Raw genomic sequence first — 20,254 nt, 5'->3', positions numbered from 1 at the left:
AATTACATCTCGTGAAGAGTCGGACATAAATCTTACTTTACTGTATTGCGGCATTCAACACAGATGTCACGCACTGAGAGCTTGTTTACTACTGCAGTGACTGAACTGCGTTTTAATACTTTGTGTCTTTGTCTTTTGCAGTGCCTCTGGCGCAAGCGTTGTGGCAATTGACAACAAGATCGAACAAGCAATGGTAAGATGGATTACTGTTCTTTTAACACAGTTCTAGAATGAGCTCATGTTTGTAGAATTGCAGTGGAAAGTATCTAGTTTCTGTGTAGGCTGTAACCAGAGCTGTGGCACGCTCTAGAGCTGCTGCATCTACCTTCATTGCATGTGCTTTGTTGGCCCACCTGCAGTAAAAGGGTCGCAGACCAAGTCATTGTTTTAACCCCCCATGTAACATCTATAACCATTTTCCCCCCATCAAAAGTCTTAATGTACAATTTACTAATATATTTATTAAATATTACTATAATTATAAATGAAAAAGCAGATCATAACTACCATATTTGATACAAATAATTCTTAAACAGTATTTTATTAATGTATTAAGATTGCTTACAGTTTATAAATCATGTTCACAATAGATGTGAACATAACATTTGAATAATAAACTCGATTGTAGATTAAGATGTTGGAAAATGTAAACAAAATAGTTATTTCTTTATTTTATTCACAATTACCTGATAGTAAAAGTTTATTGCAACCCATTTAATCCCCATAGTAATATTTTAAAACTCATATTTACTATTGCTATTTAACTGTAAAAGCAAATGCATATCATTACCTAACATATCTGGTACAAATAATCTTTAAATGGTCTTTTATTTCTATATTACAATTACTCTCTTACAGTTTATAAATCATGCTCACAACTGATTTTCAATAACTTTATTCATATTTAAAAACATTGAGAATGTAAATACAAATGATAAACATGAATTGTATTCTTAGGGTACGTTTACACGATGATAATGTACTAAAAACGGAAATGTTTTCTTTGCATTTTTCGTGTACAGACCACAATGTTGTCAAAACAATCCCTGTTTACATCACGAAAACAACAAAAAACGCTGTATTAAGCTGCCAGGCCAGTAGTTGGCGATGACACTTTGTAAAGAAACGTAATCCTCGTGTGCATTACGTCACCGTTTTCACAAATTTATGGTTTTGTAGATTACATTGAGACAATAATAGTATTGTTTTCAAAAACGTGCACTTTGAAACCCGTTTTGAAAAGTTTGCATTTTCAGGCCGCCAAAATGCCATTGTCTTGTAAATGAATGGCCAAAACGCATACAAAGTTGTCCGTTTTTAGTTGAAAATGATATTGTGTAAACGGCCCCTTAGATTCTCCTTTCCCTCACAATGATAGAACAATGTACAGTTATTACCAATTCAGGACCCCTGAATAAATGCCCTGCAGTTTATTTCAATGGGCTATTCGAGGAGCACAATACATGTGCTCAGATAGCTGGGAAAAACTGGATTTCATTTTTCTGAATTCCACATGCAAACATTGTATTGAATAGTCAGACTTGAGTATGTGATCATGGAAACTCAATTCGCTGTTCTTCTCTCGTAGGATCTTGTCAAGAATCACTTAATGTATGCAGTCCGAGAAGAAGTGGAGATCTTGAAGGAGCAGATCAAGGAGCTGGCAGAGAAAAACAACCAGCTGGAGCGTGAGAACAGCCTGCTGAAGAACCTGGCGAGCCCAGAGCAGCTGGAGAAGTTTCAGTCACGTCTGCCCTCAGACTCCGGCCTCCCCCTGGAGCCTCAGGAGCTGAGCTCCCCCGAGGATGGCGACCACCAGTACAACAGCGCGGGATCTGCTGTATAAGTGGCTCTGCCATGGGGCGGGCAGAGCCACAGCTCTCACCTGAAATGGACCTCCAGATATGCAACTTCAAGATGAAGCTGGCTGTACAGATGAAACCTGACCTGAAATGAAAGCATTACGACGTACCAGTGGCCAAGTTCTGTAATATCCGACAATCTCTTCGGACTAACATGGAAAAGAGAGAGTGATGTAGACGTCCAAGGTTACTGTACAACGGGACTGACGTGCCCCTTGCTTGAAGGGGGTCAGCCTTGCTTTCCTTTGGTCCCTCTCACGAAGAGACGGAGAGGGGTTTGCCTGATGGAGCTGGCCGAGAGCACATCTTCGGCCTATTCAAGTCAAGCCAAGGAATCGTACGTCCCTACGAGATGCCCCCACAGTCTCACGACGCTAGCTATACGGGACTCGCGTTCCTGCCCTCCGTGTCATTGATCCCTAGTACTGTGGACATTCTTAGCTCCTGTAGTTAAGGACGCTTGAGACGGACCTGTACGGTGCACCGGTCCTCTCGTTCACAGCGGTGACTCCTGCCATATGATTTGTATAGCATCGCTTGTATCTCTGCAGATGGGGCCTGCTGCTTATGGGGATTATTGCTTGTTTGTGTTTTGAAAAGGAACAAAATCAACTTGTTTATATGGGCTGTGTGTAAAAAAATGATTTTTATCTTTTTGTGGGAATGAAAATCTGTATACATTTGCATAGTTCTGTAAATTAGCGACTGATGTAAAGCGAAATGATCTGAAATGGACGGAGATGAGAGGTAGATAATGTTGCTGCGAATGTTCTGCTGACATGTCCGACGTGTGTTCTGTTGACCTTCTCTGCCAACCAACTAACAAGCACGATGGTGTCTGAAGAAGGCCACATGTTTTTCAATGAACTTTGTGTTTTCTAACCACCAAAGACTTGCCTAATACTCACAAGCCAACAGGACCATGTGTAACTTTTCACAGGGAGAAGTTTTTGACAGCAGTCTTTTTGAAACATGGGTATTGTTGCTTTATTGTGTCCATGGTATGTTTTTTATTTTTAACGATTTATGGATGCAAAATGCACATTGCAATAAACCTTATGTTTACACTAAATACTACCCTCAGACCTTTTTCTTTTTCTTCATGGAGGACAAGAACTTCTTTTGCAGTTTTATATTTAGTGCATGCAGTATGACCTCTGTAACATCTTAGAAAAGTTACAGATTCTTGGTAGCTATAAAAATTCCAACGTTAATTGTGATTGTGAAAATCAGAGCGCTCTTCCTTGGCCTTAATATGAGATTGAGAAGAGTAAAGTTCAAGCATGGAAGAGATAAGGCCTTCAGGAAGCAATTATTTAGACCAATAATATCCCCTTAGCATGCATGGCAGTTTATGATTGACATTTGCTCTTCAGGTATGCAATGGCATCACTTGCTGCTCACATTTTACTACATGCAATGAAATCTCTTTATATGAATAATCAAATTCTTTCCAGTAATTATATATAAAGATAAACATCATTGACCTCAGTGAGCGCTGCACCATGTGCATGATTATAAAATATTACACGGTTTGAACTTTCCACTGGACTATTAAAAACACACCTATATATGGAAAGAAAGTTTAATTGCAGAGGTTAACCATGCACAGTATATACACAGATCTAGAGCTAAATTCACAATGGCTACTGTGCTGTAGTAATCCAGAAGGCTTTGGGGCCAAGAATAGTGAGAAAACAGATCATGGCGTGTGAAAACCTCATCTTTGTCTCCTTAGGAAGGGCACGCTCAGTGTAACTCAATCCTCTGAGAGGTCCCTGCTGTAAGAGTTTTACGTAAGACCTACATTTCAGTATTTCTACAGAAGTTCCTATAAGGTTGACGGTAATAAATTAGATTCAAAAGACTAAGCGGTTCCAGCGGGTTACGTCCACTGGGTCCTATTGCAGATGGGTGGAGGTTTAAAAGGAAATGACTTCTGGAAATATCAGAATCCAAATGCACTCTGATCTGAGGTTTCATTGACGTTTTATTGTCCTTATTAACATCAAACTAAAATCAACTTAATTGTACTGAAGATTTATATAGTAAAAGGCAAAACTGCAGTAATATGATCATCTTATTACAAACAGAATAGACAAACCATACATCAAAAATAAAAACATAAATTTACACATATATTTGTGAATATTAAGATTCGGTTTCACTTTATTTGAAGGTGTCTGTGTTACAGTGTAATTATACATTTAGATACTGAGTAATATCAATTAACATACTATAGGTTAGGGTTAGTAACAGGGTTTGGTTTAGGGTTAGTTGCTTGTAGTTATGCATAATTTACTGTTATTATTACAGTAAGTAAATGTAACAAGAAGACTGTAAAATAAAGTGTTACCAAATACTCATATTATGTCGTTGTGTAATAGACAAGATAACTGAGTCTTTTGGCAAATACCTAAGTAACCAACAACTAAATAATAATAATAATAATGTTATATTATAATGCATTATATCTTTTCATAAATAATTGTAACCAAGGTTAAAATACATTATAAAATTAGCAGATTCCTTGTTACATCTGAAATTGGTTGTTTGTCATGCGTTTTAATGCATTATACTTTCTAAAGGTGTGTTCAGTGAATAGATAATGTATTATAACTGTGGTTACAATTATTTTTGAGACCATACAATGCATTATAATAGAGTTATAAAAAGTACCGACTTCGGTACTGAAATTTAAAAAATGTGACGCTTTGAGCGCTGTTGACCGGATTCGTAAACACCTCTGATTGGCCATTGTGTTGATACGCTCATTGGATATGTCTGTGATTGGGTTCAATGATCAATGCTTCAGAAATGCATGTAAATGGTCATCAGTGACGCTCTTCACCAAGCACTTACTTAGATACACACAGTCTATCACGGACCAGTCCACTGATAGACGCCTGCTTTCGAACGTTCCCGTTTCTGCTTTCAAAACACTTTCAAATTCAAAGACTCCTGTGTGTTGATCATTGTAGCCAATCACAGACATATCTGATTAATGCGTGAACACAATGGCCAATCAGAGGTGTTTAAGAATCCGCTCAACAGCGCTCAAAACGTCACATTTTTAAAATTTCAGTACCGAAAGGTTCCTAAGTTGGTACTTTTGACAACTCTACATTATAAGGTGCATTATAAGGCATAATTAATGCATTAAAATTCTTTGATAATGCATTAAATATAAAGAATTTCAGAGAAGAGTTTTTTCATGGTATTTTTGGCCTGAAGTAAACAACCATGGACAATGTTCAGTGGTTCAGTGTTCAGAGTCTGACTGAATTCACTGGTGATTTGGCATTTGTTCTGCTTCCCAAAACAGCTGCAAGACCTCTGCTGTTATGCAACTCCCAAACATCTGTTTCAGTTTGGTGTAGTAGGCGGTTTTCCCTGTCAAGGCCTGGTGAAGTGTGGCTGGGTTTGCATGCAAGCGAGATGCAGGGCACTGAGAAATTTTCTTGTTTGTCCTGTATGTAAATATAGGCTCACAGTAGGCTGTTTGTGCCATATTTCAGTGGAGTGACATTATTTCCTAAACCTCAGATCTAATACCCTGTTGTGGAAAATTATTGAGTGTGATCCGCAGTGTAAACGTTGTTACCTCATTCTCACTTTATACAAACAGCCTCTCTTTCGCTCCCAGGTGCATCCTGTAGAGACAGAATCAAATGAGACAGATGTTTACTTCGGGATTTTTTTTTTTGATCCTTTAAAAGAAAGTTGACAGTATAAATAGACAAAGTCATTATGAGCCCAAAGTGTTTACTACTTTTATGGAATGCACTGACTGGTTTTCAGCTACCAAATAGAGTAATTAAACATTGCTGCACATTTTCCATTTAATTACGTCACAGAAACTGACGCCTGAATAAATGCATTCAAGAGTTATGTATAACTTACTTATTTTTTAAATACATGATAATATTGAATTATATAATTTAGAACTAGATTATATAATATATATAATTCATACTAGACTTATAAGACTATAAAAATGTATTTTGAATAACTTCCAGTGGAATACAAGAATCATTGTAAAAGGTATCTAAGGCATATGGTCAAGCTACTAAATACATGGGTTGGGTTACATATAAGTCATAACCACAAATATGTAAAAAAATTCCATTGTACAAACCACAATTTCAGATTTTTTGTGATGTGACAGCATTTTTCGCAAGACTTATGTCTGTGTATGTACTGATTCATGACCTTTTGTTGCAGTCAGTATTGGACCCGTTCTGTTATATTGTTTTGGCTGTTTTATCTCAGTATCTACTCCAGCCAGTCTGACCCATATAATTTTAATCCCTAAAGTCTCTCATGATTTAATATTGACCGGTCATACTTCAAATGCAACCTTCTGAATGGTCTCTCTGTTTTACAGAAGCAGTAAACAGTGAATAGTTGGAAACTAATGCATTCAATTAGTCTCTAAGTATAATCCACGACAACGTCTTGCTTATTCCCATAAACATACACACAACTATCACTTATGATAGAGCATTTTGTATTCACAAGACCAAATGCTCTGTTTATTTGAGGTAAGCCACAATGCTCTTGATTTTACAGATTTCTAAGGGTGTGGGCATGTGATAAGTTTACCACACTCCACCTATAGAAAGAGGATTTGGAAAGCACTATTAGTTATTTTCACACGGCCATAAAAAGGATGTTGCCTCACAAACACATCTGGTAGTAGTTCCACCCTAAACACTTTACTAATCCCAAGGTTGGTGCAAGAGTTCAAATATACCAGCAGAAGTTGGCCAATGACTCTGACCCTATGGGTGAGTCGAGGGAATGTTTGTTGGTTTAAATGATGAGGGTAGAAAAATAGCAATAAAGATCTTGCAACTTTATCTGAGTGGCTTTTATTAAGCTCTCCTCAAAAAGAGACTCTTTGTAGGAGGCAGAAGGGAAGGTGCTCTTATTTAACAGTGCTGGAATTCTTCCTAGACGCATGAGATCTGAGAGGAACTGTGTCCATCTTTCCCCAGGGCTTTGGAAAACACTGTGAATCGCTGTTTGTGTGAGGTGTGTGCTCCTCTGTGGTACCAGTCTCACAAAGAATGTGCCTGGAACATCTTATTCTGACCAAGTGGGGCAGAACAAAGGCCACCAGCATGAGGTTGAGGATTTCAGAGGAAAGCCTCGAATTCAGAGTCCTACCACGGGACAAGCACAGCTTGTTTTCAAGCACTGACATGTGTCACGGGGGGAAATGAGGTGCCCTTATTACATAACCTACATAACTTTTTCATAATGAACCCACAAGTACCTCAAAATGGTTGGCTTTCTGTTGTTTTGGATGTTCTGGATTTGACTAAAGATATAGTGTATTATGACATAAGTATTATGACATGACTAACTCCTCAGCTAATCTGTTTAGGGGTGGGGTGATATGATCGAAATTTTGAACCCTCTTATTTATATGCAATGCATCGCTTAACTATGTCAATGATATACATCACCAAATTATAATTGGGCTTGTCACTATACCAAACTGTTATAAATTGATCAAAACCTCAATGTCACCACATGTAAATTAATAACTCGGTTGCACTTTATTTTATCTGCACTTTCAATGCACTTACCAAGAAAGTACCGAATAATATAAGGTGACAATTAGGTTTAGGGGTTGGTCCATGTAACACTGTTCGTAAGTATGGGAAGAAGGAGGCGGGAACCGGCGAACGTTCAACAAAACTTTAATTCAAAATAAACAAATACAAAACGAAAGTAATGCCGACAGACCCTCGCGGACGTCTGCCGGCCACACAAACATAATAAAACGTAAAATAAAGTCCAGGCCTGGTCCTCTCTCGTCCTTCACTGTCGTCGCTCCTCCTTTTATGCTTCCGGAGCTCCTCCGTGAGAGACTCAAGGCTGGTGCGCCTCCCAGGTGGAGCTCATTAACTCTCGCGCCACCACTCTCGCCCTGGTCGCCACAGTCCAGGAATAGTACTTAGTTATTACCCAGGTATTGTAATTACTACAATAAGTATATAATGTTCATGCGAAACAGGACTATAAAATAAAGTGCTAACTCAAATTAATTAATAATTAAAGAAGTAATATCATGCTATTTTGAAAGTTCATTATTTTGTTTATTGGATATAATAGAATCAGTTAACATGCTTTAATGTTCAAAAAACCCATTATTTTTCACATACTGTACATTATTATTTTCCTGAAACGCGCTAATTTCTACAAAGCCCCTCCTTCCAAAAAGCTCAAAATGCTCTGATTGGCCAGCTCACCCAGTGTGTTGTGATTGGCCAAACACTTCAAGCGTGTGTCAGAGATGTAACACAAGCAAACTTTTGGGCTGTACTGCTCAAGAACAACCTTATGTACAAATCTCCTAATTTTATCCATTTTCAAAGCCAAACAATGTGGTTTTCTCCAAACACACAGTATATCCATGACATGATGACAACACGACAACAGACTGAAGCCTTGGATGAGTCATATAACAAGTGACTATGAGTAATATAACAAGCAGTTGAGATTTGCTATATAGTACATACTGTTTAATGTGAGTTTACTGTGTATATCCGGGTATGGATGGATATAGTATTTGTATAATGTATTATTGTGCATGTATAGTTAGAGGAAACTACTATTTAAGCCCAGATATTACTTCCTCAAGCATCTACATCCCAATGTGAAATATTAGCAAAATGCCCGCCCAAAGGAATATGCAAAGAAAGATCTTTTATCAGCATAAAGTATATTCATGTAGGGATATATAAACTATATAGCATATTTCAACTGCTTGATTGCTTGATGTTACAAAATGTCAAGTATATTATTGCTCAGCACTAATCTGCTAAATGTGACTATAAGGCAATAAGATAGTATAAACATTAACAACATGACTTTCTGTAAAGCTGCTTTAAAACAATATGTATTTTAAAGCGCTATACAAATAAATCTGACATAACTTGATTTGTAAGTGATTGTAATGTGATGTGGGCACCAGACAGGTCAACACCTTTTTTTTCCCCCAGCATCTAACAACCTTCCCTAAAAGGATATAGTATTCCATGAAGTTTTGTGTTTAAGATTGTAATCTGAGCAGTTTAATTGCTGCTGTATTGTGTTGTTTTATAACTTTATATGTAGTGAATGTATGTGTGTTCAGGCAAGAGTATAGGTTGACTGTGGGTCAGATGTATCACCTGGGATGCTGTTGCAAAACCAGTTGAACTGAAACCTTTAACCTCTCTAGGTCCCCTAGGGAAAGTTTAAACTGTTTTAATCTCACTTAAGTGGAAGAGTTCAAGAAGACATGCAAAAGCCAGAAAAACAGACAGATGTAACACGGAAGACTTGATAATTACTGTTGGTTGTAAATTATCTTGTTATGAATGTTACTCTCTTTTAAGAGACTCAAATGGCTAAGTGCTATTGAGACCATCAAAGATCTTGGAATTGAACACATCTGTCTTCTGGACATCTCACGCTTGACAGTAAGGCATTTAACCTTCTAAACTAGTCTAGGTACATGGCAAAAAATGAAAAAGTCAGTCAATAAGAAACAAAGAATACTTTATTTTGTTTATTGAATCTCAAGCACGGAATTTGAAACTCCTTGATTTGCATGCAGAATATTGTAAGGAGCTTTTCTTCACGTGCAGCAGCATGAATGAATACCAGAGTGTCTGTTTAAGCTGATCATGATTCTCAGCCAATCAGCACTTGGATCCCTTGGGAGAGATCTCAACATGTCTCCATCAATAAATACATCACAAACAACCCACTGACCATCTCAAAGAGACCATCAAGGTGTGAAAGCAGAAAGAATCTATCTATCTATCTATCTATCTATCTATCTATCTATCTATCTATCTATCTATCTATCTATCTATCTATCTATCTATCTATCTATCTATCTATCTATCTATCTATCTATCTATCTATCTATCTATCTATCTATCTATCTATCTATCTATCTATCTATCTATCTATCTATCTATCTCAGTCCATCCGTTCATCTACCTACCCACAAAGGCATTATTCCAAAGGTTTTAGTCTTTTTTGGCTTGTACTATATTGTTTGGTTTGTGTTGGCATATTTGCCCAGAAAGACTTCATAAGTTGGTGGAGTTAATATGAGGCCATCTGCCACAGAAGAATATCATGCCTAAAGATTCAGCATTTCATAATGTTGCGTGTTAAAAGCAGTCTGGTGTTCTTTTTCGTGAATCATTATCTGAAATCTAATTTTGCAGATCTTAGATTCCCACAGAGAGAGAGAATTGAGAAAAAGAAAAGTAAAGAAAAATCATCTGCAGAGCTCCTCGAGGCTCATTTTTCTTGGAAGGCATTCAGGTTTGGAAGATTAAGTTTCTGAAACACACAGCTCCTCGCTCACATTCCATAACAAGAGAATAGCTGCTTAGAAGATGCTGGAAAAATGCTACAAACTGTGCTTACCTCACTTATTTACAGTGTATTAATGATGCATGTTGCATAATCGTAAAATTGTGTATTTTTCGAAATTATGCTTGGAGCCCGTCATGACTGTGGAATACTGTAATCATAGTTTAGATCTGTTTTGTTTGGCAATGCTGAGTCCTATACAGGAAACAAAATGCAGTAAACAACACTGGATATTACCTCAAGCGTGGGTATTGTTAAAAGTGAGTGTTTTCAAAACACAACCCGGATGTTCATCTCTTCCTTATGACGTCGGTTCAATCCAACAACAGGCCATGGAGTTCAGTTAGCCAGACGTCTGCACAGGTGAACCATTATCGCTATTGTCTGTGTAAATGCTTCTAAATTATAAAAGGAGGGCAGCTGGGCCTGTTGTTTTCGTTCTTTAGTCCATCAACAGTTGCATTAACTGTAATCATGTCATAACTTCAGCTAGTCAATGCTTGCATGTTTTAATTGTGTTCCGAATGAGGAGAATATTAAATATTTTGATCTAGTTGCTGGGTGTGGAGGCCAGTGAAAGCTGTCAAGTACAAACCTCTCATGATTTCCCACCATGAGTGAGTGTATGTTGATTTAGCAGGCATCTACAGTACTAAGCTGAGAAAGTACAAACTATTTTTGACCACATAAACCATTCAGTTTTTCCTGCCTCAGGAAACTCAGGAGTCATGAGAGCCAGACCTGATACTATTTAAGGAAATTTTACCACTGTGACGTGGGGTGAAGTTGACAAAAATGCTTGTAAACAATGGTGCGAAAGGAAAACATTTAGGCTTAAACCACCAACGCAATGACAAGGTCATTGTGTTATCTCTCATACTGTACCTACACAAAGACATTTATTTAAACTCAAAAGGCTAAATAATACATTTTTCCCAATGAATAACCCTGCAGTTATGAGAATAGCACAATGCTGCTTTAAGTCATTAACTGACCAAAACAATCACTGTTGAGAAATCGCAGAATTTTTGGAGAACTTAAAGGATTACTTAACCCCCCCCCAAAAAAATAAAAATCTTGTCATCAAACCAATATGACTTTCTGTCTATCGTGAGACAGAAGTGCCGTCCACTCGTGGTCTATGCAGTTAGCGACAATGAATGAGAACTGAAGCTTCAAAAAAGCACCATAAAAGAATCATAAAAGTAGTCCATATGACTCATGCAACTGCATGCATTTCAAGTTTTCCAAGTAATTTAGCTTTGTGTGAGAAATAGGCCAAAATGTAGCATGAAATTCACTGATAATCCTTGAGTCAGTGAGTTGTACTTGAGAACTGGAGCAGTCAGATTTACGGATAAATTAATGTATTGTGAACTGGACCAACTGATTCATTGAAAAAGTCAAAGCTAGGGCATATGCTAACTTTTTTAGCATGTATATAGACTTCCTCTCTCATTTTGGAGCTTGACAGCCCCAGTCCTCATTGCTTTTAAATATACTGAAATAAAAGAGGCCAATATATTCTTCAGAATATCTCCTTTTGCATTCCACAGGAGAGAGAAAGTCATTTGTTTTTTTTGTTTTTTTCACAACATGAGGGCGAGTCTTTTAATGTTTTACTCCTGAGGGCAAGGCCTGCACAAATTTCTAAAGGACCAAGTAAATCTTCCAGTCTTCCAATTTGTCTTAGTGTGGAAAGTGAGGGAAAAATCATTCACACACAAAGTGAGGATTAGAAACTAGTTCTATCGTATTCACTACAAAAAGGCACAACCTTGTCTACACATTTGGAGTAGTCTCAGACATGAAAACATGCTAATTAGACATTGATGTTTGAGACAGTTATATAACCCATCGTCTTTTCGTCCCATGTCTAAAGCAATAAAAAAGGTGTTAGTGTAATGGATACACCCTACTTTGGAAAGGTACACGCTTCAACTCAGCCTGAGCTTAACCTGCTGTCTGTGTGCTTATGTCTCTTAGTTTTGAAAACAGTGCAGCACTTTCCCAGTTATGAAATATAAAAAAAAATCCCATAGAGCTCCCAAATGTTGCAAAAGAACACATGTTGGTAAGGGTTTATGATTGATACCCCACTAACAAACAATAAATAATGCTTACAGATCAGAATTTGTCAATCAAGAAGTGTCAGTTTTATATCAGAATCAATTTGAATCGTCACAAAATAATGAGTAAATATGCTAATTTTATTAATGCAATTTTTTAGACCATGTTAAGATGTGTTTTAGTTAAATGGTGAGATTGTTATCCGGATCAAGTTCTGCCAAAGCCTATCAGTTTCTCTTCCTGTTTACACTTTCAGGGGTAGAAATATCTCTAACAGACCAGCAGTGGGAAATTTACAGCATCCTTTATGTGAAGTAACTTCTGCAATATTAATTATTTAAGTCTACATGGTGAAATGGTACATGCTCGGTTGAACGTGGCACTAGGAAAAATAAAGAAAGAACAGAAAAGAACTCTTAAACTTCAGTCTTTCTTTTAAATTTGAGTGTTTAATGCAAACACATCCACATCAAGCTTGTTTTTGCTTTTGTTATGATGCTTCAAGCACCGTAAAAGATGAACTATGGGAAGTCATAAAAAAGGAGTCATAATAAATGTGAAGAGCGAGACAAATTGCATGGTGCTTACAGAGCAATGCAGGATGAAGCTGAGGCGGTATAGCTCCCTGTACATTTGTGTGTTTCGTCATATAATTTTACACAGTAATTATTGCCCACCTGTCACATATGTTCAGCATACGGCATTTTTCAACAGACTGAGGATGAACACAGTGTTCTCTAGAGAGTTTTACAACTCTCCTGTGGTTTGGGAAAGGCAGCACTTCACACGAGTACGCTAGAGATTATTAGTGTGCTGCAACCCTCAACCACATAGACACCACTATCCTATACAAACACATCCAAGACTCTTGGGCCTGGGCTTTGCACAAAAAATGACATGCACATTGGTTGGTTTATTTACTTTTTTTCCATAAATCATTTGTTCCCTTGTTTATTGACTACAGATGGGGAGATGTCCTAGTTTACTAACGGTTCAACACACGCCTTTCCTGTGTGCATGATAAATATATTCATATCTCAAGCACACAGAAGATGAAAACAGTTAAACTACAAACTGAGACTAAGGAGGCTACTAAAAAAACAATCCAAGCATAAGATGTGTGTGAGAGACATCTTTATGGGAAATGCCACAGGACAGATATGTGGTATTGAAGAAAGGACTCTATGTAATGTCCAACTCAGCCAGTGGATAATGCTTTCAGGTTCAATGAATTTTCCGGATGAGGCATGAAACTCTCTTTAAAAAATTGCAACACATACAAACCAAAATTAAATTAAAATGAATTCAGTGGTCGAAGGAAATAACACTATGTCTAAAGCACTCATTTGTTGCCTGTTTGACAGGATGAAATGTCCAGACATTTTAGTCACACTTTAGCTCACTGTTTAATGTTTGATGGATTTAGTAGACTACTTTTATTTTAGTAAAACATCAACTAAAACTGAATTCAGGAAGCTGCTGGCAGAACACCTGGGCATAATAAAATTACAGCCTAACTCCTTCCCAGACGTTTCACACTTGAGCAAAAACATGAGTAAAGAAAAAAAAAAAAAAATGCATACATAAATGGCATTTTTCAGAGGAATTTTTGGTCTTTATTTAGTTTTTATTACCACAGTAAATTTAAAGCTAAATTATAATTAAAGTAAAATAAAACATTTCTGTAATTGTATTAAATTAAATAAAAAAAAAACAGATGCTGAAAAAGCAGTGTGATATGGTGTAAAGGGGCTGGACAGAGATAATCAATTTTAGATGTCCATAAATTATCTATATAATATATAAAAAATATGAATCATATTCAAAGAGAAATTGCACTAAATGTTTAACAACATTTTTGCAGCTTCTCAATATACGCAAGTCAGCAAATGTTATGTCCCTGTGTGGTAATGTGTATCTCTCTCTCATACCCTTTGGCAGAGACTGGCGACAACATCCAATGTCCCGCTGATTTAGGGTTGTCAAAAGTACCGACTTCGGTACCATGTCGGTACTGAAATTTTGAAAATGTGACACTTTAAGCACTGTTGAGCAGATTCATAAACACCTCTGATTGGCCATTGGTCGCGGAGCAGTCCGCTGATAAACGCCTCCTTTCAAATGCCCCCAAAGTGATTTCAAATTCAAACACTTCAGTTCTGTGTGCTTTCAAATGCTCCCGTGCTGATCATTGTAGCCAATCACAGATATATCTGATGAGCGTGTCAACACAATGGCCAATCACAGGTGTTTACAAATCTGCTCAACAGTGCTCAAAATGTCACAAAAAAAACCGATTGGTACCGAAATAAGTACTTTTTACAACTGTAAGCTGATGTCACATTGAATCTTACCAATCCCAGGTGAGCCCCGATATAACATTATAACAGCTGAGAATAATATAAAGGGTATGTAGTTATAACATTTTTTTTTGTCACAGTTCTTCTACTGTGGCAAAAAATAGACTTAAAGGTGCCATCGAATGTTTTTTTACAAGATGTAATATAAGTCTAAGGTGTCCCCTGAATGTGTCTGTGAAGTTTCAGCTCAAAATACCCCATAGATTTTTTTTAATAAATTTTTTTAACTGCCTATTTTGGGGCATCATTAACTATGCACCAATTCAGGCTGCGGCCCCTTTAATTCCTAACACTCCCTGCCCACGGAGCTCGCGCTTGCCTTAAACAGCATAAACAGCATAAAGTTCACACAGCTAATATAACCCTCAAAATGGATCTTTACAAAGTGTTCGTCATGCAACATGTCTATTCGCGTAAGTATGGTATTTATTTGGATGTTTACATTTGATTCTGAATGAGTTTGATAGTGCTCCGTGGCTAAAGCTAACATTAGACACCGTTGGAGAGATTTATAAAGAATGAAGTTGTGTTTATGAATTATACAGACTGCAAGTCTCCATGAATACAGTAATAAACGATGGTAACTTTAACCTCATTTAACAGTACATTAGCAACATGCTAACGAAACATTTAGAAAGACAATTTACAAATATCACTAAAAATATCATGATATCATGGATCATGTCAGTTATTATTGCTCCATCTGCCATTTTTCACTGTTGTCCTTGCTCAGCTGTGCACAGATCCAGACGTTAATACTGTCTGCCCTTGTCTAATGCCTTGAACATGGGCTGGCATATGCAAATATTGGGGGCGTACATATTAATGATCCCAACTGTTACGTAACAGTCGGCGTTATGTTGAGATTCGCCTGCTCTTCAGAGGTCTTTTAAACAAATGAGATTAAAACAAGAAGGAGGAAACAATGGTGTTTGAGACTCACTGTATGTCATTTCCATGTACTGAACTCTTGTTATTTAACTATGCCAAGGTAAATTCAATTTTTAATTCTAGGGCACCTTTAAAGGATTAGTTCACTTCAGAAATAAAATTTCTTGATAATTTACTCACCTCCATGTCATCCAAGATGTTTATGTCTTTCTTTCTTCAGTTGCAAAGAAATCCTGGAATGTTTTCCTCAAAAACCTTAATTTCTTTTCAACTGAAGAAAGACATAAACATCTTGGATGACATGGGGGTGAGTAAATTATCAAGAAATTGTATTTCTGAAGTGAACTAATCCTTTAAGGCAAATCCACACCGCACAGACAAATGCCATCAAACACCAACAAACAAGCTGGCTGTTGGATTCAGAATTTTATGAAAAATAACTATCATGTTCACACTGCCCCAACAGACACAGACAAATGCTGACTGAACATGTTCAGTCGGGTGAAAACAAACCCTGACCAACACCAACGGGGTAACACATGGATCCGACAAAACCCAACTAAGTGTTCGGTGTTATTATTGGTTAGATCGCTTGTCAATCAAACTCCCAGAGAAGGGTCAATTAGTGAGACAACAACAAATCAACGCTTGCTCCACACACATTGTCTTCATTTTTTTTTTTTTTTTCTCGATTTTTCTTTTCAAGATAAGCCATGATCAAAATGAACACTAGAGATTGTTTTTGTTTGCAAGCCATCATTTCTATCCCACATGTAATGCAACTCACAGTCAACGATCATGTCACGGATTGATGGTGTGAAACTCTGGATGAGTCTTCTTGCATGTGTCCGTATTTAACATGTACTGACTGCCGTACAGTCTGACATGAATAACAACTGAGATCCCACAGTGTGACATGGTTTACGGCAGGGATCATGTTCGTACAGCCTAACAAGCAATGGTCTTGAACTATTATAAATCATACAGAGAGAGAGCTGCTGTTCATGCTATTTCAGTCAGAAACACACTATGAAAAAGATTATGGCCTGAAATCACTTTGAACATGCAGATTTAAAAGTTTAATTAAAGCTTTAAGAGCATAAATACACACTTTGGGACTTCTACCACAGCTTGGAAAGGATGTTTAAATACAACAGATTTTAATATTTACTTTATGGTCGTAAGGTTTACAGCATAAAGTTACTAGCAGTGATTTTGCAGCTCAGTACCATATGTATTTTGTGGTTTTAAACTGTTTTTATTTGACTTTTTTGTATGTGCGCTGTATTAGGTGGCAACAGAAAACATGTTACTCTGCAAATTTCCTAAAGTTTATAGCAAAATACTTAAGTACAGTGAGCTTGTTGAAGTGTTTGCGGGGGAAATAACATTTTCAACTGTTTAAAGAAGCTAAAATGACGATACACAAGGGATCTGACCTTGCAAATTAGTACAGGGGCTTCTGATCCAAGTACAAACCTCCACCCCACACGCATTAAGACCGTGTTATGCCATGGCATTCACAGCCTAGATCATTAAATAGGAATTTCTGACCCTGTACAACCCAAACAACTCTAATGTGTTTCCAAGCGGTTGACCTGTTTGGCACTCTTGCCTGTTAAGACATTCTGATCTCTTGGATTTAATAGGGTAGTTTTATTTATGATCAAAGATTTTTATCTCTCTGTCCTCAAATAAAAACTGAATTGATACAGCAGTAATGCCTAATTATTGACCACATTTGTTTTTTTTTGCTCATCATTCACTTTTACACTAGTTGGAGGGGCTCCAGTGCTGGCACATTGAATATGTTGAACACTTCTAATTTAACCCAGCATTTTGGCAGCCAACACTGAAGTAATGCATTCAGATAAAATTAGAAAATAAACAAGGCTTGCGCCAACTGTGGATTCACGCTCTTCATTTGGAAGAGAATAAATTTCAGCTTTCACTATGCTAGGCACGTAGAGATAAATTTTACACTGGGGAGCACAATTGGTTCTTATTAAAAAGTAAGTATTGAGTGCAAAAGTGAGCACAAAGTTCCAGCATAAATCACCAGCTAGGTTGCAGGAAAGGGGTGGAATGCTGATAAGATAGGACAAACTGTGGATAAAGGGCCTAAATCCAATCATAGTTCATAAAGAGCTATGTGAGTAATGCACAAGTGCTTCTGCTAGACTGCAGGTGGAAAACACATTACAGGTCACCTATCATCTATGCTAAACCAGGAGATTTCAAAGTTGCAAAATTTCACATTTAAATACTTGCCATATCTTTATAATTATTTGTGAAATTTATTAGCAATTTCTGAGTGAAAATTATTTAACCATTTTTTTTTTTTTTTTCAGTGTTTGTTTATTTCATTGGTATTCTGCTGAAAACATTTCAAACCATTTTTCAAGTTAACTCTGTTTTAATGTGCACTTGATTCATGGTGCTATGTGCATTCCAGTTCTTTGCATAAGGGCCACTCTGTGCACATGAGAGCACATGACATTAGGGAGGAGGTGTAAACACATGCATGCAGCACAGGATTAGAGTATTAGCCCTCCCTCTTTCTACCCACCACTCAATCTCTGGGCTATTTTGTCTGAGAGAAGGTGAAAAACATGCAAGCGGAGTCTGCCCATCGTGAGCTACATAAGCACAGACACCGAAGTCAATAACAAACTCAAACGCTGCATTGATTCAACAGCAGGGTGAAATGACAGATGCGTGCACATTTATGCATGTGAGCGGGCTCGTGCGGTACATTCTGTCCTAGTTGGACGGACGCCCGCGCTCCCTCTCTAAATCCGCTTTGTGTCCAAGGAACTCTATCAAACGGGTCATGTGCGGAGAACTCCCACTGTTTTGAATGACTGATGAAGTTCAGGCCACTACTAAACTAAGCGGATGAAATGAGCTTCATGATATCAATAAATTCCCAGAAAGGCATGGACAAAGTCCTTCAATCCATCACACTTTAAACACTGTCCCAAGGACTGTTTCCATTGGCAATTGACTGAATATTTGTTGAGAGGGGCAGATTTGTTTGTCTTGTTCCTTGCCCCGTGAGAGAGAGGAAGTGTGTATTGACTTTTTAAAAGTGCAGTCCTAAACATTTAGCTGACTTTGTCTCCATTACCTCCACCTCAGAGCTTCGATTTCAGTGCTGGAAGCAGAAAATAGCTGTTAAATTGTATGTTTAGTGGGTCACAATCCTTTCAAGGCTTAAGTGAGACACTGGCCTTTGTAATGTACACAAGATGTCACAAAGAATAAGCACAATTAAAGCAGAATAAAAGTGTGACAGCCTTATGCAAGTCTCGGAAATGAAACGGAAAGGACGAGGCAAGGTTTCCTTTGAGGAAAATGGCTGCAGGGCAAAGAGCCCACAAAGAAAACAGGCCAGACAAAACAACCTGCCCTGTAAAATACATTTGTTACAATGGAGAGGCTGGCAGAGCTGGAGCACCCAGTCATATCCCTGTTACAAGCAGCTTCCTGGCTTTCATGTACCGCCCGAGACCAAACACTGGAGAGGTTTGTTTCCAAGGATTGGAATAGTTGTGGAAATGCATTCGGGGTTAATGCGTCCGGTCGTGATCATCAAATTGCACTTGGCTAAATTTACAAAAAAAGGTTAATCTGACTTAAAATCTGGACTGGACTACATTAAAATACAATTTAAGCATCTTAACATGTTTGGCACTCGGCAAGACAAGATGGCAATGGATGAATAGAATTCTATAACGGTCACAAAAACACAGTAATTTCAAGCCAAAAGTCCATAGTGGTTGCTGTTTTTTAGTGTTTTTGCATGTAAATGTATGTGAAACGGAGATGGAATGTAAATGCATAATTTACGCGACTGAAAGAGCAAAAAGTGAGGCTAAGAGACAAAATCTCCTATGACAACTTTCAGTATTACATATCAGAGGCAGAGAAAGAACACAACGCTGCAGACAACAGGTAAATGCAGTTATCACTGTTTTCCATTTCGTGAAGTAAATATGCTTACACAGCTTTTTAAAAATGCCGGGTGTCGTGTTTACATGTGTTTGACCAATCAATGTACACTTATGTCACTGATACACTCAAAAAAATAACTCTTTGAACGAACATAAAAAAATCATGGAAAGGATTTCCACATGATTAAGTTGCTTTATTTCAGCATTATGCAATTCTGTTATTCCAATTTAATGTACTTACGTTGGGTCAACTTAATTTATTAAGGTTGATTCAACTTATTTACTATGGTTGGGCACAGCTTAATTTAATAGTGTCAGCCCAACTAATTTGCAATGTTTTGGAAAATAAATAAAAATCAATCAATCAATAAATAAATAAATAATAAATTGTTTTCATATACATTGATTTTTATAATTAATTCTTCTTGTTTAATTTTGTGATTTATATAACCTTTGTGATGTTCTGTGTTAGAAATCTAGATGTGAATCTGGATTCATCCTAAATTGCCTTAACCAAAAACATTGTAAAGCCTAAATTGATCATAAGTCCATTAGTGACAATGGTTTTACAATCAACATAGGCTTACAATGCTTTTGGGAAATGCAACTCAGAGCACTACCACAGTGATTACTTTCTTGTTAAAATAATTTGAAAGTTTGTTAGCAGGTCCTCAACCCAAGCACAAGTGCAACAATTCACCACAATGGTAACCCTAAAACTATT

At 37.3% G+C, this 20,254-nt stretch overlaps 1 protein-coding gene across 2 annotated transcripts in view; it reads left to right on the top strand.

The window, feature by feature from the left end:
- Positions 1-2,934, top strand: part of tsc22d3 (TSC22 domain family, member 3) — a 39,356-nt gene extending 36,422 nt beyond the window's left edge. For both annotated transcript variants that reach the window (XM_048175609.1, XM_048175610.1), the window contains exons 2-3: positions 142-193; positions 1,589-2,934. In XM_048175609.1, coding sequence (XP_048031566.1) covers positions 142-193; positions 1,589-1,846 — 310 coding nt within the window. In that variant the 3' untranslated portion in view covers positions 1,847-2,934. The remainder of the gene's footprint in view (positions 1-141; positions 194-1,588) is intronic.
- Positions 2,935-20,254: the final 17,320 nt, after the last annotated feature.

Source organism: Megalobrama amblycephala, linkage group LG23 (genome assembly GCF_018812025.1).
Source record: "Megalobrama amblycephala isolate DHTTF-2021 linkage group LG23, ASM1881202v1, whole genome shotgun sequence".
Taxonomy (NCBI): Eukaryota; Metazoa; Chordata; class Actinopteri; order Cypriniformes; family Xenocyprididae; genus Megalobrama; species Megalobrama amblycephala.
This window is presented reverse-complemented; position numbering and strand designations above follow the sequence as displayed.